This window comes from Gracilinanus agilis, chromosome 1, assembly GCF_016433145.1.
Source record: "Gracilinanus agilis isolate LMUSP501 chromosome 1, AgileGrace, whole genome shotgun sequence".
Taxonomy (NCBI): Eukaryota; Metazoa; Chordata; class Mammalia; order Didelphimorphia; family Didelphidae; genus Gracilinanus; species Gracilinanus agilis.
This window is the reverse complement of record NC_058130.1, coordinates 725,050,783-725,077,496: the sequence shown is the minus strand read 5'-3', so window position 1 is coordinate 725,077,496 and position 26,714 is coordinate 725,050,783. Positions and strand designations below refer to the sequence as shown.

Genomic DNA, 26,714 nt, shown 5'->3' with positions numbered 1-26,714 from the left:
CTTCCTTCCTTCCTTCCTTCCTTCCTTCCTTCCTTCCTTCCTTCCTTCCTTCCTTCCTTCCTTCCTTCCTTCCTTCCTTCCTTCCTTCCTTCCCTCTCTTTCAGTCATATAACAGACAATACTTGTTGATTGAGAGATATTCCCTTTTCCTTTCCCTCCTTTCCCTCTGATGTCTTCTCCTATGTGGAGGTGACCCTGGGAGCCTGAAGGTCTCCTTCCATAACAAAACAAACACTTTGGCAGGCTTTATTAACTTTCAAGGCTGTGTGCCTAGGATCTAACTTGCTGAGGGGTTAAGAACACAAAGCCTCATGGCCAGACTGGGTTCCAAGAGAATAAATCTTCTCAGGCCCAGAAAATCGGGAAACTGTCTGCTAATATTTGCAGGGTTGCCAAAGAGATCAAGTAAAGAAGAAAATATGTACATAAATGTTCCTAGCGGTTCTATTTGTGGTGCCAAAGAATGGCAAACTAAGGGGGCGCCCATTAGTTAGGAGGAAATGGATGAACAACCTATGGCATCTAAATGTAATAAAATGATTGTGCTATAAGAAATGATGAAGAGGATGATTTTGGAGAAACCTGGGGAGACTTGTATAAACTGACGCAGAGAGAAGTGAGCAGAAAAGGCAATTTATTTTTTTAATTAAATTGTATTTTTAAAATTATCTTAACTATTATCATTATTTTTAAACTCTTGCCTTCTATCTTAGTATCAATTCTAAGACAAAGAGGAGGAGGTAGACTCTTGGTGGCAAACCTATGGCACACATGCCAGAGAGGGCATTCAGAGCCCTCTCTGTGGGCATACCCATTGTCACCAGGAACAGAATTCACCAGAGTTCATTACTAGAAAGCCAGAGGGACATGGGGCCAGGCTGCTTCCCTCTCCCATTCCATATACTACTGAGGACATTTCTCATATTACCTGCCCCTCTAAAAGGTTCATCATCACTGGGCTAGGCAATCAGGGTTAAGGGACTTGCCCAGGGTCACACAGCTAGAACGTGTCTGAGGCCAGATTTGAATGCAGGTCCTCCCAACTCCAGCCCTAGTTCTCTATCTACTGTGCCCCTCGCTGTCCGTGTCTTAATTCTTCTTCTTTTTTATTATTTTTAAACCCTTACCTTCCATCTTGGAATTAATACTATGTATTGGTTCCAAGGCAGAAGAGCAGTAAGGACTAGGCAATGGGGGTTAAGTGACTTGCCCAGGGTCACAGAGCCGGGAAATGTCTGAGGCCAGATTTGAACCCAGGACCTCCTGTCTCTAGGCCTGACTCTCAATTCACTGAGCCACCCAGCTGTCCCCTTTAATTATTCTTCAGTGTTGTTAGAAGAGCATTTTTAAGTAGAACAGCTTTGGAACACTTAAGAACTCAGATCCATGAAATGACTAAACATGATTCTAGAGGACCCACAGTGAAGCGTGTGTTCCACCTCCTGTCGGAGATGATAGATGCCGGGTTCAGAGCGAGACACATCTTTTTGAATTTGGGAGTCTTTTTGTTTGGCTCTGCAAATGTTGCATATAAGGGCTTTCTTTTTCTTTGAAATAATTGTGGGAAGAGAAGGAGAAAAAATAAACACTCCTTAATTGGAAACCCCCCCCACAACCATCACCAGAGACTTTCCGGGTGGGGAACTTTGCTACCAATAAGGTTGCCCCCAGCCTTGAAATCAAGAGACCTTTGGATGCATCAAAGTCAGTTCTGCTGCCCTAAGGAGGAGGCCTAGAATGAACCCAGCACACAGCAGAGCCTTGGGAAGCAGGGAAGGGGGATGCGATTGTCAGATGCAGATTCAAAGAAGTCTGCTCAGGTGAGTCTGTGCATGCCCATCTGTGCAGGGATCCTTCATACTCCAGTCAGAGTATGAAAAAGGTCTTGAGGGGGGGCACCTAGGTGATTTAGTGGATTGAGAGCCAGGCCTAGAGACGGGAGGTCCTGGGTTCAAATCTGACCTCAGACACTTCCCAGCTGTGTGACCCACTTAACTCCCATTGCCCAGCCCTTAGTGCTCTTCTTCCTTGGAACTAATACACAATATTGATTCTAAGATGGAAGGTGAGGGTTTAAAAAATGATCCTGAGGCCCTTAAGTGTTTTTCTTTTTAAATTTAGAACTATAATTTCTTCTAAAGAGCTCCCAGTGTGGAATGATGACCAAGGGCAGCCCATCTCTAACGTGCCCTCGGAGAGCAGACACTACGAAATGCAGGGACTTGCCCATGGTCACACAGCTAGTCATAAGCATATGACGTTTTCTTAGGGTGTGCACTGACGAAACTTTATTTATCACTAAGGCAAACATTTGTTAAATGATCAGTCTTAAAGGATACTATTTTTATAAACAGACTAAAGGAACTAAAAATAAACAATTAAAAAATTAATGGCCGAGACAGCTAGGAAGTCCAGTAGACAGAGGGCCAAGCCTGGTGTTGGGAGGAACTGGGTTCAAATCTGGCCTCACATTATTGTTGTTGTGTGACCCTGGGCAAGTCACTTAACCCTGATGGCCTAGGAAAAAAACGACAGCTAAACTTTACTTTAAAATGAGATATGGGGGCAGCTGGGTAGCTCAGTGGATGGAGAGCCAGGCCTAGAGACAGGAGGTCCTGGGTTCCAATCTGGCCTCAGACACTTCCTAGCTGTGTGACCCTGGGCAAGTCACTTAACCCCCATTGCCTAGCCCTTACCACTCTTCTGCCTTGGAGCCAATACACAGTATTAATTCCAAGATGGAAGGTGAGGGTTTGTAAAAAAATTTTTTAATTAAAAATAAAATGATACAACATACTAATCTTTGGTGGGGAGACGGTAGGGCTTGCATGCCTGGCAATCTCGCCTCTGAGCCAATTCAGCTAGTACAGATCAGAAACAGGACGTGAACCCGGGCCAGGAAGCCAAGTGTGGCTTCTGTGCCACTCCATGTGGCCGCTATGTCTCGGGACTTAAATGAAATGTTAGAGAAGTCGATCAGGGCTCGTTCGTAGAAGAGAGAGCACTTGGGCAGGGTCAGAAGGTAGGGGAGGGCAATCTAGGCATAGAGAATCCTGTGAACAAAGGTGTTGGGTTGGGGAACCAGGAATTTTCCACCTTGGCTGGAGTGGGAGGAAGAGCAAGAAGCAGGCAATAAAGTGGAAGAGAGAATTTGGAGGGCTTGTGGAGGGCCTGGAATTCCAGCTTGAAGAATTTGGACATTATTCTTTGGCCATGGGAGCCATGGAAGGTATTTGAGCGTTAGAGGGGTGTGTCCAGGGCTGGGCTTTGGGAAGACAACTCAGACAGCATGCACAGGGCACACTGTAGGGGGAAAAACTAAATACTTTGCTGGTGTGTGAGTGTCCGGGATAATCCCTGAGCAGCTATTGGCATCCTGGAAAAATACTGCTTGAGGAAGTGGCCTTTGTGAACCTTTGCCCAACACAGCTGGTTTCCTAAAAGTGAAGGTAGCCTCATTCTCTGGGAGGACCCCCCAGGGGTGTTCAGGGGCTCCAAAACGAGCAGAGTAAGGATGGACGGATTCTGAGCTAATGAGGCTGGGATGTCCCCCCACCAGGTCTAACATAACTTAGACCAAGTCAGATCCTGGAGCTTTGGGAGAGGCAAAACCTTTTTCAGAGGCAGGAAGATCCCTCTGCTCTTCCTCTGGTAACAGCCCATGGTTCCAGGACAGGGAGCAGGTGGGAGCCAGAGGGGTTCCACGGGAGAGGAAGGGACGCCCCCTAGCGGGTTATCTATGGAGTGACAGTAAAGGGATTAGGGGTACGGGGTGCACTGCCCAGATACAGGAAGTGACTCAGATTTATTCCTGATCTAGAACTGAAGCCCTTAGAACATAGAGTATTAGAGCTGGGGCAGCAGGGCTTGGAACAGAGAATGTCAGAGCTGGGAGGGAGCTTAGAACAGAGAATGTCAGAGCTGGGAGGGTCCTTAGAACAGAGAATGTCAGAGCTGGGAGGGAGCTTAGAACAGAGAATGTCAGAGCTGGGAGGAAGCTTAGAACAGAAAATGGCAGAGCTGGGAGGGTCCCAGAACATTAAACATAGAAAGTCAGAGTTTGATGGGCCCTTAGAACACAGAACATTTTACAAACAAGGATATTGAGGCCCAGAAAGGTAAGGTGAATTGGCCAAGGTCACAAAACTATGAAGCAACGAATCTGGAACATTATAACCTTGGTTCCTCCCCTTAGTCTCCAGGGTTTCTGTCACATTGCTCTTCCCCAAGACCACATGTTTAATTAATGCAAGGCTACAAGAAGAGGCAGAAGGTGCTCTGACCAATGCATTAAATTTCAGTTTAATATAGACCAACCAGCATTTATTTAGCCCCTATAATGTGATGTGGGATAGCCAGGTGGTGCAGTGGATAGAGCACTGGAGTCAGAAATATTTTCTGAGTTCAAATCTAGCCTCAGACATTTACCAGCTATGGGATCCTGTCTCTGGGCAAGTCGCTTAACTGTTTACCTCAGTTTCCTCATCTGTAAAATGAGCTAGAGAAGGAAAGTGCAAACTAGCTGTGTGATCCTGGGCAAGTCACTTCACTTTGTTTGTCACACTTTCCTCATTTGTAAAATGAGCTGGAGAAGGAAATGGCAAACTACTCCAGTATCTTTGCCAAGAAAACCCCAAATAGTTTATTAGCTGTGTGACCCTGAGTAAGTCACTTATCCCTGTTTACCTTAGTCTCCTCATCTGTCAAATGAGCTGGAGAAGGAAATGGCAAATCATGTCAATATCTTTGCCAAGAAAACCTCAAATAGCTTATTAGCTGTGTGGCCCTGAGCAAAACACTTCACTCCGTTTGTCTCAGTTTCCTCATCTGTAAAAGAGCTGGAGAAGAAAATGGCAGACCACTCTAGTATCTGTGCCAAGAAAACCCCAAATGGAGTCACGAAGGGTCAGACAAGCCTAAAAAAATGGCACAAGCACAGCAACGCCAACAGATGTGCTGTATAATGGGATAAGTCTAGGCAAGGTAATTTGAGGAAGAAGTTATCAGTACTCACAACCAAGAGGCAGGAAAGATCTTCTGTATGAGGAGCCTTGAAGGAAACGAGGGATTCCAAGAAGCAGAAAGGGAAAATGTGTGCATTCCAGACCTATGCAAACACCTGGAGGTGGGAGATGAAGGACTTATTTGGAAGGAAGAGCAATAAGCCCAGTTTGGCTGGAAAATAGTGTGAATGAAAAGGAAGAATGTGCAATCAGCGTAGAAAGTGAGTCCAGAGATTTCAGCCTCTGCTTTAACCATTTTAAGGAATAAAGTCAACGAAAAAATGGTTCCCTGCCTCGACAAGCTAATTCCTTGCCCCTCACCCTCAGGCCCCCCAACTCTCTTTTTTCTTTTGTTGAACTCTCCCAGGATCTGAATCTGCAGCACATCCTGGAGGGGGAAGTTCCCAGGCCCTCTGCTCCACTCGAGGCTTGGTGGCTGCCCTGCTTCCTGGGCTCAGGACTTCCTCCTCAGCAGCCCCCATGCTGGGGCAGGTTGGGTAGCCCTTGTTTTCCCTACAACAAGCCTTCATTGTCCCTTCTGCAGCTTCCACCACTGCTTCCAGCTCTGCCCTTTGGGGTCAAGCAGAACAAGTCTAATTCTCCTCCAGGTGAATGAAGGCCCTTCAGTGCTCTCATTCCCAGCCAGGCTTCCCTCCTCCAAGCCAGATGGGGATCAGCAACTTCAATGGCACCTTCTTTCTATAGCATGACCTGGAGGCTCTTCTCCGCCCTGGTCACCCTTCTCTGGTTACTTTCTGGCTTATCTAGATCCTCCCCAGAAAAGTGGCACCTAGAATGGAGAAGCAAACTTTCACGTGGTCTGATCAGGGCAGAGTATGATGGGAATATCATTTCCCCAGTGATGGCCATGGCTTCTCTTTGCAGCTCAAGACCCCAATGGCTGGTTACCATGTCCTATGTGTCATAATCAGACTCTGGGAGCTGAGAGCCTCACCTTGATTGACAGGTGAAGACAGTTGGAGACATTGGAATGTTCCCGGAGGCCGTGAGGACAGGAGGAAAGGCAGTTGGCCAGAAAGGATATAAATACCCTGGGCAGCCCCTGACAGAGACCCTTGGACCCCCTGGTCTTTTGGGGACCCTTTCAGCTTTTGGCTGAGCTTTGCCTAAACTCTTGCCTTGGACATTTGATCTTGAACATTGATTGACCTGTATGTAGATCCTCTGATTCTCTCTGAAGCCCCCCTAGATATTTAGGCACCTAAACCTTCTCTAGATAGTTAGGTATCCCGGGCTGGGGGGAGGAGGAGGGGGATCCTGGAAGTAGGTAGGAGAAGAAGAGGGTGGTAAAGGGTGGCATTTCCTGAAGGCTGTAGGGCTGGCAAACAACGAGCAGTAAGAAGCTGAGAGAGACCATCATCAGTATTTGCATCATCCAAACAGTTTGCTTACTCTGGTTTGGCTGTGGCCAGGCTGAGCCAGAGGAGGTGAAGAACAAGCCCAGCATTACTGAACAGCCTACAGTCCTGAGGGATTATTGTCATAGATTTAGTGACAGGGTCACCTATTCCCCAACCCCTTCCTGATCATTCCTTTCCCTTGTTAAACAACAGATAAAGTTATTAAGTACCTTCCTGGAGTAGTTATTCCATCACCACTCTGGGGAGGGAGCAACGCAGTCAGATGAACATTATCCAAGGCTGATAGAGCCCAAGACCCATAATCAATCAACCCCAGGTGGGACCCGAAAGGGTTACCCATTCACTGACCTGTAGGGATCCTGCCTGGGCACTGTTATAAAGAAGGGCAGGACTCGGGTGTCCCTGCACCAGCCATTAGGGAACCAAACCAAAGCTTCCTCAGATTATATACAGAGTAATAACAACTATAATAACTAGCCTTAGTAATATTGGTAGCAGTATAGAGATTATCCTCTCCTTTATTTTTATTACATGTTAGCTCTGTTGAGCTTGCAGACCACTAAGACCCTTGTATCTTTTTTCAGACCAATTGCCCAATGGCCATACTCTACCCATATTATACCTGTGAAGTGAGTTAGATCTTTTTAAACCAAGTATAAGACTTTTATGTTTTTCCTCATTAAATTTCATCTCCATTCATTTGCCAAGATTTTATTAAGCACCTACTATATTCCAGGCACTCTAGATTCATAGACAAAATAAAAAATATTACCTGCCCTCAACTTATATCCTACTGGGGGGGAAATACCCCCCTCCCCAGAAGTAAACTGAAAATTTAGCGAATACAGAGCGATGTAGGTTCTAAGAATGGGAGCTATCAGGTACATGGGAGGTGACATTTGGGCTGAATCTCAAAGGAAGCTAGGGATTCCAAGACACAAGTGAGGGAACACATTCTAGGCATGGAAAACAGCTTGGGCAAAGACTTGGAGATGGGACACGGGATGCTGTGTTCAAGAAACAGCATGCAAGATGGGGATATGATCAGGGATGTAGACTCTAAGCGATCACCCTAGTGCAAATATTAATATGGAAATGGGTCTTGATCAATGGCACATGTAAAACCCAGTGGAATTGCTCATTGGCTATGGGAGGGGTGAGAGGAGGGGAGGGAAAGAATATGAATCATGTAATCATGGGAAAATACTCAAAATTAATTAATTAACTAAATGAACTTAATTTAAAAAAAAAAGAGTGACAATGTCTCCTGTTGACTCTTCAATAATACATACCTCCAATCAGAGTACCATTTCAGGAAGAAGAAATTATCCTAAAGAAGCTATCCACTTTCTTTTCTTTACAATGTCTTCCATTGAAGGCTAGTTATAGCGGACGCAGTACTGGATTTGCATTCAGAGAATCTGACTTTGAATCTTTGCTTAGCCATTTCTTAACTGTATAATCCTGGGCAAGTTCTCTGTAAAATAACGTGGTTGGACAAGAGGACTTTGGTGATCCCTTCTGGAACCAAGCTATGATGCTAATACATCTGTCTTTGATAAAGAATACATTAATCCTTAATTCTTGGAAAATCCTTATTTCTGTTTTCTCTAGAAAGTGCTGAGGCCTGTGACACAGCCCAATTTTTTCTATTGGCATTGAATTTAAATTCACGGAAATTTGCTAGGTAATGGCTGCTATTCGCTCTACCAGTTTCTGTGGATTACAATGGGAATGGGTGTTGGAGAATAAACAGCGGCAGCAGCCTGAAGAATCCAGAGCATATATCTCTCTCTGTCTAGCTCTCTATCTATCTATACATCTATCTATCATCTCAATCTGTCTGTATGTCTGTCTCTCTCTCTCCCCCTTTGGAATCAGATTAACTAAGCATATTTGGAAGCACATTGAACCCCTGTAGATCATTTTCATTTTGGGGCTGCATTTCAGTTAATGCTCATGTAGTCAAGCAGGAAAGAACCACGAGCTTCCTAAAGGTGATAAGAAGGTCTTTGACACAATTCTTTCAATAGCCCACAAAATCTACCACATCGCCTATGTTATTCAGCCAAATGCATTATGTAGGGATGTTTTTTGAATAAAACTCGGGTTGTTCAACCTTATTTATCAAATCCTCAGCACAAAATATCAAGGTTTTAGAAGCACGAACAATCATCATAATAGATAGCTTTGAAAGGGTATAAGTAATAACATATTTTTTTAGACACAGATAATGTGAGAATTTGTTTCTCTGGGATAAGCAGATTTATGATAACTTATTAAATATTTATAACAAATCATGTGTGTTGTGTTATTGTTATGTTATGTACTATATTATGTTATGTATAAAAATAAAATAAATAGCAACAAAGATAAATTAGGTATGTAAAAACAATAAATATCAGAGAGAAAAATATTCAGGACTGGAGAGTAGATGGTGAGAACAGAAATAATGTTAAATCAGTTTGAAAGGTAGGCAGGAGCCAGACTGTGAAGGGCTTTAAATAATAGTTTGTATATTATGCTGCTTTAGCCTACATTTCTCATTTAGTGGTAGGGCCCTTAGAAGTGGAGTGTCAGAGCGGGGAGGGTCCTTAGAACTTGGACTGTCATGGCTGGAAGAACCCTTAGAACAGAGAATGTCAGAATGTGGGCCTTTCAAAATGGAGGGACCGGGGGCAGCTGGGTAGCTCAGTGGATTGAGAGCCAGGCCTAGAGATGGGAGGTCCTAGGTTCAAACCTGGTCTCAGACACTTCCCAGCTGTGTGACCCTGGGCAAGTCACTTGACCCCCATTGCCTACCCTTACCACTCTTCTGCCTTGGAACCAATACACAGAAGTTAAGGGTTTAAAAAAAAAAATGGAGGGACCAACAGAAATGTTGCAGCTATTCATATCTGCATATTTGAACTTCCCAGACAGTTTTGCTCTCTAGTTGATTTATTGAACTATGCTTTCGTATTTTCTTTCCTTCCTTTTTGTGAACATTTTTTTTTCAACTTAGGCCCACCAGGCTATAAGGAAGGTGTATTTTTACCTGACAAACAAACCACTGGCAGACCACCCAGGAATCTGAAAAGAGAAATTGGTAGCTGATGTAATTTAAAATGAATTCTGGATGGCTTCTTTTCTGCCTTAAAAAAAATTTTCCCCTCAACCAACTCCTCACAAATTAGTTCTCGATTATCGATTATGCATTTTGTAGGGTGTCCAACCAGCAGACTGTTACCGTCCATGACTGTGCCTAAGTGCTAATGATAAAGGACAATGATTTTCTACATTAAGAAAGGGTGACAGGGGCCAGTGGAGTTCTAGAGTGCCGGGACGAGCCAGCGCTCTGCTCTAGGAAGACCGACTTGGCATCGGATGGACTGACGTAGGGAGAGACAAAGTAAAGAAGCCCAATGACAGCAGTCTAGGTAAGAGGTGGTTGAGGCCTGAACCAGGGTGGAGACTGTGAATGGATTCTGGGGTGGCAGAAGTTACCCTCTGCATTACTCTGCTTTGTGGTGGGCTTTGGAGCCCCTGAACAGCTCTGCAGTCACCTCGGCCATGAAGCCTCCTCTGGAGCCCTCCCTTCTCAGCCCTTTGTCCCTGTTTGATCTCCTGCAGTTGATCTTGCTTTACTGGACATCCACCTTGTGTCTCCCTGGTCTCGTACAGGCCATTGTGCTTGGGCATCTCTTACCCTCTACTTGGAGGCAAGGGTTGTGCCATTTTCCATGCCCGAGTCCTACACCTGACAGGCCCTTAATCGTTGTTTGCTGAACTGCATTCTGCAAAGGCCCCAAGAAGGCTCGAGCCAATCTTCCCTTAGATACAGATCTGAAGCTGGGACGTCATCCATAACCTGGAGAAGGATCAGAGCTGCAGGCCTTGAGCATCCAACCTCTGCATTTAGCAGAGAGGAGATGGGGAACCAGAGGAGTGACGGCTGTGCCTTGCTCTGGGCCACACAGCTAGAAAGAGGCAAGCCAGCCTCAAGGACAGACCAACCATCAAAAATATGGGAATGCCATTTTATTCTCCTCCTTTTGAGAAGGACCCTCCTGTCCTATGTTCCCGAGCATCTGGAAGGAAACCATGGGAGGTGAATGACTGTTTTAGTCCAGACCTGTGTCCTCCCCACCCTGTGCTCCTGACCACATGCCAGCTGGCCAGCCCCTCATTTCACTTTAACTTGGGGAAGATCCTGATGAAGAGGATCATGCTGATGAAGATGAAGCAGACTAGGATGAGCACGATCCACAGGAGCCAGTTGACTGATTTCTTGGCATGCTGTTCCAACCTCTCTGACTCCGTCTTTAGCTTCTCAAAGTTTTGATCTGCCATCTTGAGGGAGTGGGAGAGTGTCTGTGGGGAAGGGCAGGGGGCAGAGGGTGAGGGTGAGGCTCTGCCTGAGGCCCCAGAGAAGCATCAGGGCTGTGCCACCCCCACCCCCACCCCACCCCCAATTCTGCTCTAAGTCCTGATGCTAAACTGTGTCCTTGGGCAAATCATCTTCCCTCAGGTCCTTCGGTCAAATGAGAATGGATTCCAGGGGCCCTCTCGGTTCTAATACTCTGTGTCCTAAGGGTCCCCCCAGCTCTGCCATTCTCTGTTCAAAGGGTCCCCCAGCCCTGACATTCTCTGTTCTAAGGGTCCCCCAGCCCTGACATTCTGGGTTCTAAGGGTCCCCCAGCCCTGACATTCTGGGTTCTAAGGGTCCCCCAGCTCTGACATTCTGGGTTCTAAGGGTCCCTCTGGCTCTGACATCCTGGGTTCTCTCACTCCCTCTATTCTGTCATTCTCCTTTCCCAGCACCCTCTTGGTGCTGCTGCTTTATGGCTCTAGCAGCTGGAGACCCCAGATGGGCATCTCAGGTTTCTTGTTGCCCCACCTGATTATCTTGTTTAATCACATTCTGTGCCGCCAGAGTGTTGTTCTTCAGACTCCGGGCCAAACTCAACATTTCCTCGGCCAGCTTCTCTTGTATGCTGTGGTGATGTTGTAACACAGCATCCAGCTCAGCAGCTGACTGCTTCTCATCTGTCGCCAGGCCCCTGAGTGTGCAGAAGGAGTGGGGGGTGGGGAGAGAGCAAAGAAGGAACAATCATCTTTTAAGCGTCCCTTTTGTCCCTGAAACAGGTGATCATGCTGTTCTAGGCTACATGTATCAGCTCCAGGGTGAACATTATGGCTTGGACTTCACATATGGAAGCAAAAGAAGGCTTTTGCACAGGAGCCACAGGCTTTTTATATTGGGCAACAATAGAATTTCGAGCATCTGCTCATGATGGGATTTGCATCAGTGAATTCACTTTCTCTAGGTCTCTGGAGGGTTAACTAGGATGCTGGCAGGTGGAGTCCTAAGCAAAGCATCAGTCAGAGTTACTGGGGATGTTTAGCCTTAGGAAGACCAGTCCTAAAGGGCCAAAAGAGAGGCATCTTCAAATATTGGAAGGGCTGTCTAGGGCAAGAGGGACCTAACATTCTTTTTGGCCATGGAGGGCCACACAGTGGGTAGAAGCCACAAGAAAGGCATTGATAGGAGGAACAATTTCCTAGAGCTGAGAGCCATCTCTAAGTTGGGTGGGCTAATTTGGGAGAGAAAGAGCTTCCTGCCTCAGAAGGTCCCAAAGCTGGGTGGGCCATTCATTTGGTGGATCTGTTGTAAGGTGGGGTTTGTGTTTCAGGTGGCCTGGATGGTCTCAGAGCCCCCATCCATTTCTGAATTCTGGGGGCCCCTACAACATGACATCAGGAGATGAATCACTTACGTTCGTTTCCTTAAGCTTAGGTCCCCAGAACCTGGAACCAAAATAGGGACATTTGTCAGTTGGAGAAAGAACCACAAGGGAGATAGTTGGGTGGCTCAATGGATTGAGGGCCAGGCCTAGAGACGGGAGATCCTGAGTTCCAACATAGCCTCAGACATTTCCTGGCTGTGTGACCCTGGGCAAGTCACTTAACCCCCATTACCTAGCCCTTACCACTCTTCTGCCTTGGAACCAATATGCAGTATTGATTTTAAGACAGAAGGTACAAGTTTAAAGAAAAAAGAAAAAGAACCAAAGGGCAGGCTTTTACTCTTCCCATACACTGATCGGGTTATTCCTTGTGAAGCTCCCAGATAAAGTCCATTCCAAGGGCCCCAAGTATTCCTGGGATTTCCACATTCTGGGCCCCAAAGATAGTCTGAATAAGTTCCTCCACTTGAGCCATGTTTGTCTGCTTCTTGCCTTCATGAATGTGCCATCCTCTTTCCTCACTTAGTGCTTCTGCTTACACCACTTGTGTATGCTGGCTGTTAGGCAGACATTCCCCCGATCTCTCTGTCTAGTGCCTTCTCAGGGAGCCCCCTCAGCTCAACCATGATACTCATCCGCCCCCCTCAGAGCCCTCGGCACCTCCTGTTTTGATATGGAAGAAGAAACCCTGTGCCGAGGGTCCAGACTTGGGTATTCATCCTCCCTCCGCCAATCACTAGTGGGGTGACGTTTGGTGAGCAGATTCCTTTCTGGGTCAATTTCCCCAGCTGCACAGAAGGGGGGAGTCCTAGATGTCTCTAAGTACCCCCTAGAGCGGACAGTTTTTGTTCGACGTGCCCTCCTAGCCCTGACCTCCTGGGTTCTAAGGGCCTCCCATCCCTCTACTATCCCTACAGCTATGCTCTAGGGTCCCTCCCAGTTCTGACATTCTGAGTTTTCTGGTATATTCACCTTGTTATCCACCAGACTGAAAGCACTGAGGGCCGAATCTGGGCCGAATCTCCTACAGCAATTCTACCCAGAGGGCTGGGCTCAGGGCACCGAAAGGGGCCTCAGGAAGCCCCAGAGAGGACGAGCTCTCCCGCCCGAGCTTCCCTTCTTCAAAGCATCGAGGACCTGCGACTCCATCAGGGGTGCAGCCGCCCCACCAACGCTCGTCTCTCCCCTCGGGGCCCGCTACATAGAGATGCTGTGGCCCAAAAGTCACGGGCCGGGGCAACCCGGTCACAGGCATCTGTGCTCTGGGCCGGCTGGGCCTCGGCCACCACACACACACATGCACACACAGCGCACATGCACACACACACATGTACACAGCGCACACGCACACACATGTACACACACATGTACACACATGCACACACAGCACACATGCACACACACATGTACACACACACACACACACTGCCCTCCTCAGAACGTAGGCTCCCTGAGCGCAGGGATGGCTTCCCTCTTTGTACTTGTGTCCCTCGTGTCTGGCCGCCTGATTCTGGGTCACACAGCAAGGCTGAACTAGAAAAGCCAACCTCGCCTCCCCGGGGATGGCTCATTCCCTGCGTCTCCAATGAGGCTCCATAAATATCCTGAGAGAATCAGGTCTCCCCCTGCCGTCGGCTTTGGGAGTGACGAGTGGCTCTGGGTCCCCCCTCCCCGACCCCCCGTGCCGTGCCTTTAGGGGACCCGCCAGGGGTCATTTCTCGTCCCTCTCCTAGGGGAAGGCAGCGACTCGGGGAGAGCCGGATGGGAATTGGTTTCTATGCCCGAGCTCGGTCCCGGGAGCCCGGGACCCAGAACGAGGGTGAGAGCCCTCGGGGCCGTCTCCTCGTTTTGCCAGGGGTGACCCCGAGGCCTGGAGAGAGGACGGGTGTGACTCGGGGTCCCCCAGGTTGTAGGCAGCGGGCTGGGGTTGGAGCCTTCCGTTCCTGCCTGGTGCCGGCTCCGGGGAGCCCGAGACCTTCCGTCTCTGCAGGGAAGCTGAGCTGCCCGGGGCTTCCTTGCCAGGGCGCAGAGCAAAGAGCTTGGAGGAGCGAATGTACTCACCGCTGGCCGCCGAGGACTCCTAAAGGGAGAAAAGCCAGCATGAGAACGTCCCCTCGGGCCCCCGACACCCCATTGAGCCCAGCTAAGAAGCTGGTGAGAAGAAACACCAAGTCTCCTTCCTCCGTGCACCGGCCTCCGGAGAGGCGCGAGTGGGGGGCTTGGCAGAGGCCCCAGGAAGGAGGAATTCCGATCCCAGGCACACACAACCCAGGCTTGGGTTTCACTCTGGCAGGGTTCCATTGGGGCAGGCCCTGAGCCCCAACGGGTCCACTTCCATAAAAGTTTGCCCTACTGGTCCAAACAGAGACTTCCTCTAAATACAGGCGGCACCCCTAAAGTCGGCTCTTTTTGAAAAGCAAAACGGGTCCACACATGGAAGAGCTGAGGTTTCTTCAGGGTGGCCAGTTCGTCCCCCGGGGGCAGACTGTAGCCCCTCTGTAAATTAGTGAGCCATCTCTAGGGTTGTTATGGGTAAAAAGGTTCATGTTCCCGGGGCCAACTTGATAACGAGTCACCCTGAACTGAGCTCAAGCAGTCCAGGGGTGAAGGATACCCTGTCTGTGGTGGAGCTGACATCTAGGGGTTCAGAGGGTCTACCCAGCTCTCACATCAGGCCTAAACTCCCAGAGCCAAACCCTCGAGGGTGGGTGAAAGAGAAGTACATGGAGGGTGTGAAAAGGGAAGGAGTTCAAGAGGAGCTGCTGTAGAGGCCTTGACTGCCTTTTCATCCCTATCTTCAGTGTGTCACTGAGTCCTGTAGTTGCGTCTTTTAAAGTGTGTCTCAGACTCGCTGGTCTGCTCTCCAGTTCTGTGGCCAATGCCCAGGCCCTCGTCCTGTAGACGGGGGTTACACCAGCAGCCACACCTTCCTTCTTGACTCCTTTCCTTTTCCATAAGGCTCCTCTGACTGAATCAGGGCTAAAATTCCCTCCACAACCTGCCTTATCTCCCCCAACATTCTGCCCTAGCCTGGTCTGTCTCCCTGATGACTCCCAGCATCCCTCTCTCCCTATCTCTAGGCCCCATTTCTTCTGTACTCTCTGAATCCTCCCTACCCAAGACCCTGCTCAGTTCCCACCTCCTTCAGGAAGGCTTCTTAGAGCACTCCAGATCAAAGTGGCCTCTGCCTCCTCACCCTGGCACCTCCCTCAGCACTGGGGCCTCCTCCACTTGGAATATCCCCTGGTGAGTTCCTTCCAGGGCCTCCATTCTGGGCAGGGCTCCCCCTCTGTGCTGGGCTGACTTTCTGGACTCCTGGCCTGTGTCTGTGCTTAGTGTGAGCTCCTTGAGGGGAGGCGCCTGTCCTGTTTACTCCTCTTGGTATTCCGAGGGCTGGCTTAGCTTAGGAGAAGCTGCTTGCGGGCTGCCTGGACCGGAGGCTCACTTTAAGCATCGAGGTCACTCGGGCGCTCATGCTGGGCCTCGGGGCAGAGCCCAGGCTCCCCCTGCAGAATCCTGCCTGGTTTTAGGAGGGCTCCGGACCTTGGAGGGGAGGGACTGACTCAAGCCCACGTCATCTAAGATCAGCTGAGGGAGGTGGAGCCTGGTGGAAAGTCCCAGGAAAAGGGTGGGGGGGATCCTGTCTCCAAGGGTCTGCAGGGCTGTCACGGAGAAGGGTTAGCCTGGTTCTGCTGGGCCCCAGAGGACGGAACGAGCTCTGCTGGGTGCCCGGCTTAGGCGGGCAGGTCTGAGTGCCGGGAAGGGTGGCCGCCCTGTCCCTAAAGATGCTCGGGCCTGGCTAGGTGGCCTGTGGGAGAGGCCAGGGAGTCTCTTTCTGCCCGGGGGTGGGGGTGGGATGCCCCAGTGACCTACCGTGCCCAGCAGCTCACTCCTCATCTCCCCAGTGTAGCGCGCCCTGGTCTGCAGGTGCACGGTCTTGGTGGCTGGCACCCGCTCTTTGGTGGTGGTGGGCGTGCGTCCTGGGGCCAAGAACTGATTGGCGAGGGCCTTCTCTGAGGAAGATGACTGGGGACAGAAATGAGGAAGTTGGAGAAGTCCGGGGCAGGGCTGGCTCTTTCTATGGATGTTCCCATGGCAATTCTCTTCCCCTGCTGCCAAGGACCTCATTACCAGGGACAACCGGCATGCAGAAGGAGGATTTCCTCCCCCCAAATCAAAGGACAGATCAATCAAATGGAAAGTAAGAAAACCATTGAACTAACAAAGACAATAAGGAGCTTTTATGGACCCCCCTCCCCGCCCAATAAAGTAGATAGTACTAATTAATCTGATTTAAAAAAGAAGAAACCCCAATTACTAGTATAAAAAATGAAGAGTGAATACACAACCAACGAAGGGGAAATGAAAGCAATTATTAGGAGTTATTTTGCCTAATTATATGCCAAGAAATCTGACAATCTAAGTTAAATAGATGGATGGAAAAACCCCGACAACAACCCTTACCTTCCATCTTAGAATCAATACTGTGTATTGGGGTACAGCTAGGAGGCTCAGTGGATTGAGAGCCAGGCTTAGAGATGGGAGGTCTTGGGTTCATATTTGGCCTCGCACTCTTCCTAGCTGTGTCACCCTGGACATGTCACTTAACCTAGCCCTTACCATTGCCTAGCCTTTACCGCTCTTCTGCTCAGGAACCAATCAGCTGACTAGGCAAACCTGTGTCTAGGCCTTGCTCTCAATCCACTGGGCCACCTGGCTGCCCCCAATAGATGGATGGATATTTAAAAAAATGTAAATTGCCCACATTAACAGGAGAGAAAATAAAATACTCATAAGGAGGATTTCCAAGTCTCATTTGCCTCATCAGGGAGAAGCCTGCCAATCCTCCCCAAGCCCAGACTGCTGAAATGCAGCCATTCTGCCACATTGGACAGTGAGTCATTGTATGTGTGACCCCTGGCATGAGCGGCTTTTTCCCCCAAAAAGGTTTCTTGAAAACCTTTGCTTTTTATACCATCTTCATTCCCAAATTCCTTCTTCTCATTCCCCTTAGCCGGAGATGAGCCTTTGTCATTTTAATTTAAAAACTAAATTTCAGTTCAGCAAATGCTGACAATTGCCCACTAGGGACAGGCCCAGGAGGAAGGTGGGATGAGTTCTTCCCACACAGGTTCCCTCACCAGGGTGGGCAGCTGGGGTGGGGAGGGGCCTGGAGGAGGGCTGGCTGGTCTGGGCTCTTAGCACCCCGATTTTGACAGTCCCTGCCGGGTTGGCTTCTGTTTTTTTCTTTGCCTCCCACGTCCTCCTCCTCCACAGCTTCCCCAGGCTCTGGGGCCAGTCAGTAGCAGGGACTGAGGCTAGAGACTGAGTAAGCCTTCAATATGGGGCCCCTTAATGGGCCTGTTTGGGGCTCTCTGCAGCCAAGTCCCCCCTCCAGCAGAGGGGCTTGTATTTGCCCAGGGCCCAGTCCCTATATGGGTCAGGAGGGCCGCCTGCCTTTCTTCTTCCTTCCCTGAGGCCAGTTCCCTCTCCACTGGGTCCAGGGCCTCCTCTCCAGGCCTTCTCAGCCCGTCTGGGGCCTCCAGGTAGCTGCAGCCAGTTAGGGAAAAATCAGCAAGATGTCTTTCCCTTTTCACTCCTCTGACCACTTTGTTTTCCTTGGCTCAGCCCAGGGAACGTGGCCCCCGGGCTCCAGTTGGCACAGGAAGGCAAATAAGCTAAATGTCAAATCTGAAAGGCTTTCCCTCCCCCTCGTTAGGGTCATCCACCCCTAACCTGCACGGCTAAGGATGGTTTGGGCAAGCTGAGTCCCCTCACAAAGAGGCCAAGAAGGTAAATTGGAAAACTGTTCTATATTCTAGAGAAGGGGAAGGTTTGGATCAAGGGAGGCCTTTAGAAGTGGTCATTAGTTTAAAAAAATAATTTTAGTTTCTTTAGCTTGATGAATAAAAAGAAAATCTTTTATAATTAGGTATCAATAAATGTTTAACTTTTTTTTTTTTTTAAAGGAGAGGTAGGTGGTTCAGTGGTTAGAGCCAGGCCTGGAGATGGGAGATCCTGGGATCAAATCTGACTTCAGACACTTCTCAGCCATGTGACCCTGGGTAAGTCACTTAACCCTAATTGCCTAGCCTTTACTACTCTTCTGCCTTGGAGCCAATATGTAGTATTGATTCTAAGGCAGAAGGTGAAGGTGAAAAAATAACAAAAGAAACAAAATTCCTTGAGCACACATCCTAAAGAATGGTGCTGCGTGTGCCTCTGGGGCCCAGTTGGGAAAAGAGTTTCTTTTCAGGCATGAGTTAGACTGGTTAGCCACTGAGGCCCCCTCCATTTAGGATATTCTATGCCAAGTGCCCGAGTCTCAGAGAAAAAGAATCATTCACCTCTATTATAACTAGGTGACACCGGGACTGGAGGACTGGATTTGGAGTCAGAAAGGCATGAGTTTATGTACCCAGTGGGAGATCCTGGGCAAGTCACTTAAACCCTGTGAGCCTCAACTTTCTCATCTGCAAAACGGGGATAATCATAACCCTGAGGTCACAGGCTTTGTGAGGATCAAATGAGACTATATCTATAAAATGCTTTAAAGATTTTAAAGTGTGATAAAATGCCAGCTGTAAGTGCAGTACTCTTTTATTTATTATTGCTGTTGTTATTCCTGTTGCTGCTGGTGGTGGTATTACTATGTATTCCTTTGATCCTCACAACAACTCTATGGTAGACATTATGATTAATCCATTTTGCAGATGAGAAAACTGGGGCAAAGATAAAGTGATTCGTATAGCGTTACACAGCTGACAAGGGTCTGAGGCAAGAACAGAACTCAGGTCTTCCTGATTCCAAGGCCGGCTTTCTATCCATTGTGACATTTGGTGGCCACAGCAGAAAAAGAAATCTCTGTCCTCAGGAAGCATTTGTCTTCCTGGGGAATGGGCCATATGGCCAGAGAAGTAAATATATAGTAATCTGAAGATGGAGAAAGCAAGCACTATCAACTAGGAGATGAGGGAAGACTCAAACTTGAATTCAGGTCTCCTGACAATGATCTATCTGCTATAAAATGCTCTTGTTTTAAATGTGAATATGGGCAGCTGATAACGCAGTGGATAGAATGCTAGGCTTGGAGTTAGGAAGACCCAGAGTTCAAATCCTAATGTAGATACTTCCTAGCTGTGGGCAACAGAGAAGCCACTTTTTTTTTTTTTTTTTTTTTTTTTTTTTTAATTAAAACCCTTGCTGGGGCAGCAGGTAGCTCAGTGGATTGAGAGTCAGGCCTAGAGACAGGAGGTCCTAGGTTCAAATCCGGCCTCAGACACTTCCCAGCTGTGTGACCCTGGGCAAGCCACTTGACCCCCATTGCCTACCCTTACCTCTCTTCTGCCTTGGAGCCAATACACAGAAGTTAAAGGTTTAAAAAAAAAAAGGAAAAAAAATTAAATTAAACCCTTGCCTTCTGTCCTAGGTTATAAAAATAAAGAGGAAGATAATCTCTATACTGCTACCAAAATTACTAAGGCTAGTTATTATAGTTGTTATTACTCTGTATATAATCTGAGGAAGCTTTGGTTTGGTTCCCTAATGGCTGGTGCAGGGACACCCGAGTCCTGCCCTTCTTTATAACAGTGCCCAGGCAGGATCCCTACAGGTCAGTGAATGGGTAACCCTTTCAGGTCCCACCTGGGGTTGATTGATTATGGGTTTTGGGCTCTATCAGCCTTGGATAATGTTCATCTGACTGCGTTGCTCCCTCCCCAGAGTGGTGATGGAATAACTATTCCAGGAAGGTACTTAATAACTTTATCTGTTGTTTAACAAGGGAAAGGAATGATCAGGAAGGGGTTGGGGAATAGGTGACCCTGTCACTAAATCTATGACAATAATCCCTCAGGACTGTAGGCTGTTCAGTAATGCTGGGCTTGTTCTTCACCTCCTCTGGCTCAGCCTGGCCACAGCCAAACCAGAGTAAGCAAACTGTTTGGATGATGCAAATACTGATGATGGTCTCTCTCAGCTTCTTACTGCTCGTTGTTTGCCAGCCCTACAGCCTTCAGGAAATGCCACCCTTTACCACCCTCTTCTTCTCCTACCCACTTCCAGGATCCCCCTCCTCCTCCCCCCAGCCCGGGATACCTAACTATCTAGAGAAGGTTTAGGTGCCTAAATATCTAGAGGGGATTCAGAGAAAATCAGAGGATCTACAGGTCAATCAATGTTCAAGATCAAATGTCCAAGGCAAGAGTTTAGGCAAAGCTCAGCCAAAGCAAAGCCAAAAGCTGAAAGGGTCCCCAAAAGTCCAGGGAGTCCAAGGGACTCTGTCAGGGGCTGCCCAGGGTATTTATATCCTTTCTGGACAACTGCCTTTCCTCCTGTCCTCACGGCCTCCATTCTGATGTCTCCAACTGTCTTCACCTGTCAATCAAGGTGAGGCTCTCAGCTCCCAGAGTCTGATTATGACACCTAGAATCAATATTGTGTATTGGTCCCAAGGCAGAAGAGCAGTGAAAGCTATGCAGTGGGGGTTAACTGACTTGCCCAGAGTCACACATCTAGGAAGTGTCTCAGGACAGAGTTGAACCCCAAACCTCCTGTCTCTGGGCCTGACTCTCCATCCATTGAACTACCTAGCTGCCTGGTGTAAGTCGATTCTACTCTCCCCAACCTCCTTCAAGGCATATGGGCTACACCATGATTCTGGATGATCTCTGAAGCCAGTCCCTGCTAGCTCTAAATTCTGTGATTATAGAAGCATTAGTAACAGGCCAGTTTTTTTTACTTACCAGTTTTTCAGCCTCTAACATTCCTTTTAAAAAGTCCACTTTTCTAGAATACTCATTAAGCATTTCAGGGGCAGGTTTACTGAAGAGAAAAAAAAACAGTCACCAAGAGTCTGCCCAGTTTCTATCCACTTAGCACAGATAACTCGTTGAGAATCATGCTGGCAGAACTCCCACAGCAGATTTGTAAGTAGCCCTCTCCTCTCCTCTCTTGGGCTTGTAGTGACCTCACTCTCCTACTCTCAAGGGATGTACATTAGAGTAAAAGAATCCAGGATAATAAGGCTTGGGTTTGAGTTTTTGTACTTCCATGAATAAATCAGGTGACTTCAGGCAAATCCTTAAGCTAGATGATCTTTAATGGGGCTTCCCAACTCTGACATTCTCTGTTCTAAGGACCCTCCCAGCTCTGACATTCTCTGTTCTAAGCTCCCTCCCAGCTCTGACATCCTCTGTTCTAAGGACCCTCCCAGCTCTGACATTCTCTGTTCTAAGGATCCTTCCAGCTCTGACATTTCCTTTTCTAAGGGTCTCCCCAGTCCTGACATTCTCTGTTCTAAGGACTCTCCCAGCTCTGATATTCTCTGTTCTAAGCTCCCTCCCAGCTCTGACATTCTGTGTTCTAAGCTCCCTCCCAGCCCTGACATTCTCTGTTCTAAGGACTCTCCCAGCTCTGATATTCTCTGTTCTAAGCTCCCTCCCAGCTCTGACATTCTATGTTCTAAGCTCCCTCCCAGCTTTGACATGCTATAAACGAATACCAATAACCAGTTATATCACCTTGTGCACATTGCTATGGAAGGCAGAAGGGGAATAATGACCCTCAAAGACCTCCTGCTGTCTCCAGATCTTCCTGGCCCCCCCCCCCAAGTGGCAAGAGTCTTTCCTGATTAGCTGATTTGGATCAGTAATGCTGGGTTTTGTTTGTTTGTTTTTTGGTCTGGAGCTATGAATGAATTTCAGTACTTCCTCTAGCAAAACAGATCATATGTATTATATAACTTAGACAGGGGTTCTTAACTCTATGGGATCCAGTGTACTTGTTTTATAAAAAATATTTTAATAATCGGATTTTGATAGAATTGGTTTCCTTTGTAATCCAATCTATCATATATGTATGTATTTAATCTTTTTTCTATTAATATATTTAATTAAATTGAACTTAAATTAAATATTTGTATATTTAACAACATCATTCTGAAAAGAGGTCCATAGGCTTCAGCAGAATGACCAAAGGGATCCAGGATATATCCTGCCTTAGAATATTAGAGAATTGTGTGATCAGCCTAATGTCACAGAGCTGATACCTGTCAAAGGTAAGATTTGAATTGAGGTTCTCCTGAATCTAAGCCTGCTTCCCTATCCATTATACCAAGCTGCTTCTCAGCCCTCAAACTTGTAACTATACTCTTACCTTGACTGTTCCTTTAAGGCTTGGAGCATTTCTTCCAGGGCAGCTACATACTGAAAAGGAAGGACAATGTGTTATGGATTTGGTGAAAATGGGGTCTACTTTCCTTCTTTCAAGCCCCAGCTAATCTTCCACCTTAAACAACAAGCCTTTCCTGAGGTCCCTAAATGACTGGGCCTTCCCTCTGTAGATTATCAATCATTTCACCTGTTTCTCTATAGTCTGACTGTATGTGGGTGTTTGTATGCTGTTTCCCCTATTAGAGTGTAAGCTCCTTGACATTAGAGGCTGTTTTTGCATTTCTTTGTGTCCCCAGGGCTTAAGTGGTACCCGGTCATATTTGTCATTCAGTCATTTTTCAATCATGTCTGACTTTTCATGACTTCAATTGGGGGATTTGCAAAGATTTGCCAAGAAATGGAGTGGTTTGTCATTTCCTTTTCCTGAAGCAAATAAGGTTAAGTGACTTGCCCAAGGTCACACAGCTAATAAGTGTCTCAGGTCAAATTTGAACTCAGGTTTCCCTGACTCCACATCCAAACTTTTTTCCACTTCCCTACCCAGCTGTCTCTTCATCTAAGAAGAGAAATAAAGAAGCAGGGACTGGGAAGTGGGGGAAAAGATAATGGGAGCTTATCATAGCTTTTCATCCAACCCCTTTATTTTATAGAACAAGGAGCCTGAGGTCCACAGGGGCCCAGTTATCTAGCCTGAGGTCACAGAAATCATAAGAACTGGAGATTTAAACTTGGGTCTTCTGACTTCATGGCCACTGATTCTTCCAGCAGAGCATCTTTCTTCTGTCTTGGGAATTCTGAATTTGAGATGCTTATAGGACCTCCAGGGAGAGAGGTCTAAGGGACAGTGAAAATATGAGATGAGAACTCAGGAACTAGATAAGGCCTCGATATATAAATGCAGGGGGTGGGGTGGTGGTCATAAGTTAGGAGGGAAGGGAATAAGCATCCTTATTTATTTATTTATTTATGTATTTATTTATTAATTAAACCCTGATCTTCTGCCTTGGAACCAATACTGTGTATAAGGCAGAAGATCGGTAAGGGCAAGGCAATGGGTCACCTGCCCAGAGTCACACAGCTAGGAAGTGTCTGAGGCCAGCTTTGAACCCAGGACCTTCCATCTCTAGGCCTGGCTCTCAATCCACTGAGATACCCAGCCACCCCTGGAATTAGCATTTATTAAGGGCCTATTATGTGTCAGGCACTAAACAAAGTGCAAACAAATATTATCTTATACCCTCACAACAATGGGAGGCAGGTGCTAGCCTCATTTTACAGTTGAGGAAATGAGGAAAACAGCTTACTTATGTGACTTGCCCAGAGCTAGTAAGTTTATGAGGCTGGACTTGAACTCAGCTCTTCCTGACTCCAGGACCAGTTGCTCTATTCACTCAGCTATTCATTTGCATAGTGCTATCTGGTAGACCCAGGGGAGCTGATGATATCATCAAAAGGAGGAGAAGGCCTAGGACAAAGCCTATGGCATACACTCATGCCTATGGGTTGGGGCACTAGTGATGAACCAAGAAGGAAGACTGAAAAGGAATGACCGACCAGACGGGAAGAGAACCACTACCGAGTCATGATAGAGGACCCCCGGGGAAGAGAGGCTTTCCAGGAAGGTGGAGTGGCCAACAGGCTCAAATGTCCAGAGGCAGAGGATGGCTACAAAGAAAAGGCGAACTGGCAGTCAAGGACCGCGGGAACCCTGCAGAGAACAGCTTCAGTCAAGGGGTGGCTGGAGACGGAAACCAGACTGCAAAAGGTTGTTGACAACTGAATGAGAAGGGACAAAGGAGAAGCAATGAGTGTAGACAGCTTCTCTCTGGACGTCCATGGATTTTGATCGGGCGCTCAAGCTTCCCATTTAAGTGGTAAAGAACCGTAACAACTTCCCATCACTTCCTTTCTATTCTAAACAACAGGGCATCCTCTCTTCTCCGGTGGAATAGTAGCTATACTTTTTTTTTTAAACATTTACCTTCCGTCTTAGAATCAATACTATGTATTGGCTCCTCGGCAGAAGAGTGGTAAGGGCTAAGCAATGGGGGTCAAGTGACCTGCCCAAGAGTCGCGCGGATAGGAAGCCTCTGAAGTCACGTTAGAACCCAGAACCTCCCACCTCCAAGGCCGGGTTCTATCTACTGAGTCACCTCGCTGCCCCTAATAGCGTTTAAGCGCTATTCAATTGCCTTGGGCAAGGGCCAAAGAGGGGCGAGGAGGGCGGGGCCTGAACTCAGGTGGGGGCGGGGCGGTGGTCACCGCCGCATCTGCCCCATCTGCCCCGGGCTCAGGGAGCCCCCGCGGAGCCTCCCACCTTCTCCAGGCGCCACTCGCTCGGGTCTCGTTTCTCGGCCGCCAGCGCCTCGCAGCGGCACAGCAGCCGCACCAGGTTCAACTCCAGCCGCGGAACCGCCATCACCGCTCTCACACCACTGCCAACTCTGCTGCGGTCCAACCAACTACGGGCGGAAGAAGGCACACCCGCCGCCATATTCACGGTGGGCGGAAGGATTCGTCGTTATCACCAAAGTTACAGCGGAAGGCGCCTTGACTTTAAGCGGTAAAAAAAGCTCCCTACCATGTTTACGGGCGGAAGAAGCTGTTTTGTTGCCATACTCGGTATGGGCAGGAGTCACAGATCTTCCGGTTACCCATGCTGCTATGCACCATTTGGTTGTGGGCGGAAGTTGATGGTGCTGGATCATGTTAACCGCAGATTGGGGCTGACAAGAACGTTTTTGGCGGCATATCTAGTACTGGCAGGAGGAAGCGTCCCGGTCGCCACGTAAACTGAGGGCTGCAGGAAGTATTCTTAGGCCTCATTTTACCCATTATATTCTACTTTGTGGTATTCCCAAATAAACGTCAGCTTTCTTTTCGAAACCTAAGGCCCTTTCACACTTGCTAAACTTGGGGGTGGGGGTGGGGTCCTGTCTTGGCCTCCTCCTCCCGCTCAGCTCCTCCCATTCTGTTCCACTTGGAGCTCTTATCAACTCCTAAGGGTTCACTTGTCATCTCTGTACAGATGATTCCCAGGATTCTACCAACTGTTCCAAAAGTCTTAGTGCAGTTTCTTGTTTTGCTTTAAAATAAAACTCTTACCTTTCACCTTAGAATCAATTCTGTGTATTGGTTCAAAGACACAAGTACTGAAAGGGCTAGGCAGTGGGCATTAAGTGACTTGCCCAGGGTCACCCAGCTAGGAAGAGTCTGAATCCATATTTGAACCCAGGACTTCCTTTGTCTGGGCCTGGCTCCCAATCCATTGAGACACCTAGCTGCCCCCTAAAGCTTAATTTTTTTTTTTTTTGTTTAAAACTGCATTATGACTTGTATATCCAGCCCTGACCTCTCCAGCTCTAGTTTTAAAAGAAACCGCTAGGAGGAGTAGTGTATATGATGTGAGAATGTGGCCATCCCTGGCGAATTAGCATGGATGCTGTGGTCAAGGGACTTTCCCCTTTTGGGGCATTTGCTGAACTAACAAAGAAGTGCCCTAGAGTTACCCTAGGGTGTTTAACATATTATTAGCAACCACTTATACTTCCTTTTCCCCAAGGGAAACAAGGTGAATGAATTCTGGGTAAAAATGACTGTCATTTAGTTACAATGGTCCCTTGGCTTGCCCTAACCACCCAAACAATTAACTCCTTCCTTGATGACCAGTCTAGATAAAAAGCACTCTTGAAACCTCCTTGGGACCTTTTCATCAACCCTATCCATTCCTAAAAATAGTAAAGCTTGTTCTACATGGAGATTGCCCAAGTTGTCAATTCTTTGGACAAGAGCCTGATCTCACTGCCCACATCATATAGAGGGTTGGGTCTGGACTCTGGAAAGAACTTAGTTTATATCCTCCCTCAGATACTTGCAAGCCTTATTGATCCACTAAATTTGAGCTCTCTGAGCACAGGAATTGTCTTTTGTCTTTCTTTGTATTCTCCAATGCCTAGCACAGTTCTTGGCACACAGTAGTTACTTAAATGTTTTTTTTTTTTAAACCCTTACCTTCCATCTTGGAGTCAATAATGTGTATTGGTTCCAAGGCAGAAGAGTGGTAAGGGTAGGCAATGGGGGTCAAGTGACTTGCCCAGGGTCACACAGCTGGGAAGTGTCTGAGGCCAGATTTGAACCTAGGACCTCCTGTCTCTAGGCCTGGCTCTCAATCCACTGAGCTACCCAGCTGTCCCCTACTTAAATGCTTTTTGACTGATCTGGGCAACTCATTTTACCTGTCTACCTCAATTTCTTCAACTATAAAATGGGGATAAATAGCTGCACTCACCTGTTGTAGTTAGAATCAAAGGAGATATTTGTAAAGCACCAAGAATATTGATGATGAACCTTTTAGAGACTGAGTGCCCAAACTTCATCTTCACACTGTATGTGAGCTGCTCTCTTACCCCAGACAGGGGAGGGAGGAAG

At 47.7% G+C, this 26,714-nt stretch overlaps 1 protein-coding gene across 1 annotated transcript; it reads right to left on the bottom strand.

Moving 5' to 3' along the window:
- Positions 1–10,390: 10,390 nt before the first annotated feature.
- On the bottom strand, positions 10,391–25,207 carry USE1 (unconventional SNARE in the ER 1). The gene is made up of 8 exons (XM_044658580.1): positions 24,604–25,207; positions 22,270–22,319; positions 20,859–20,937; positions 15,988–16,140; positions 14,176–14,194; positions 12,145–12,175; positions 11,265–11,427; positions 10,391–10,738 (listed from the first exon to the last, which is right to left on the bottom strand). The coding sequence occupies exons 1-8, from the start codon at positions 24,778–24,780 to the stop codon at positions 10,556–10,558; spliced, it is 855 nt and encodes a 284-aa protein (XP_044514515.1). The 5' UTR covers positions 24,781–25,207; the 3' UTR covers positions 10,391–10,555.
- Positions 25,208–26,714: the final 1,507 nt, after the last annotated feature.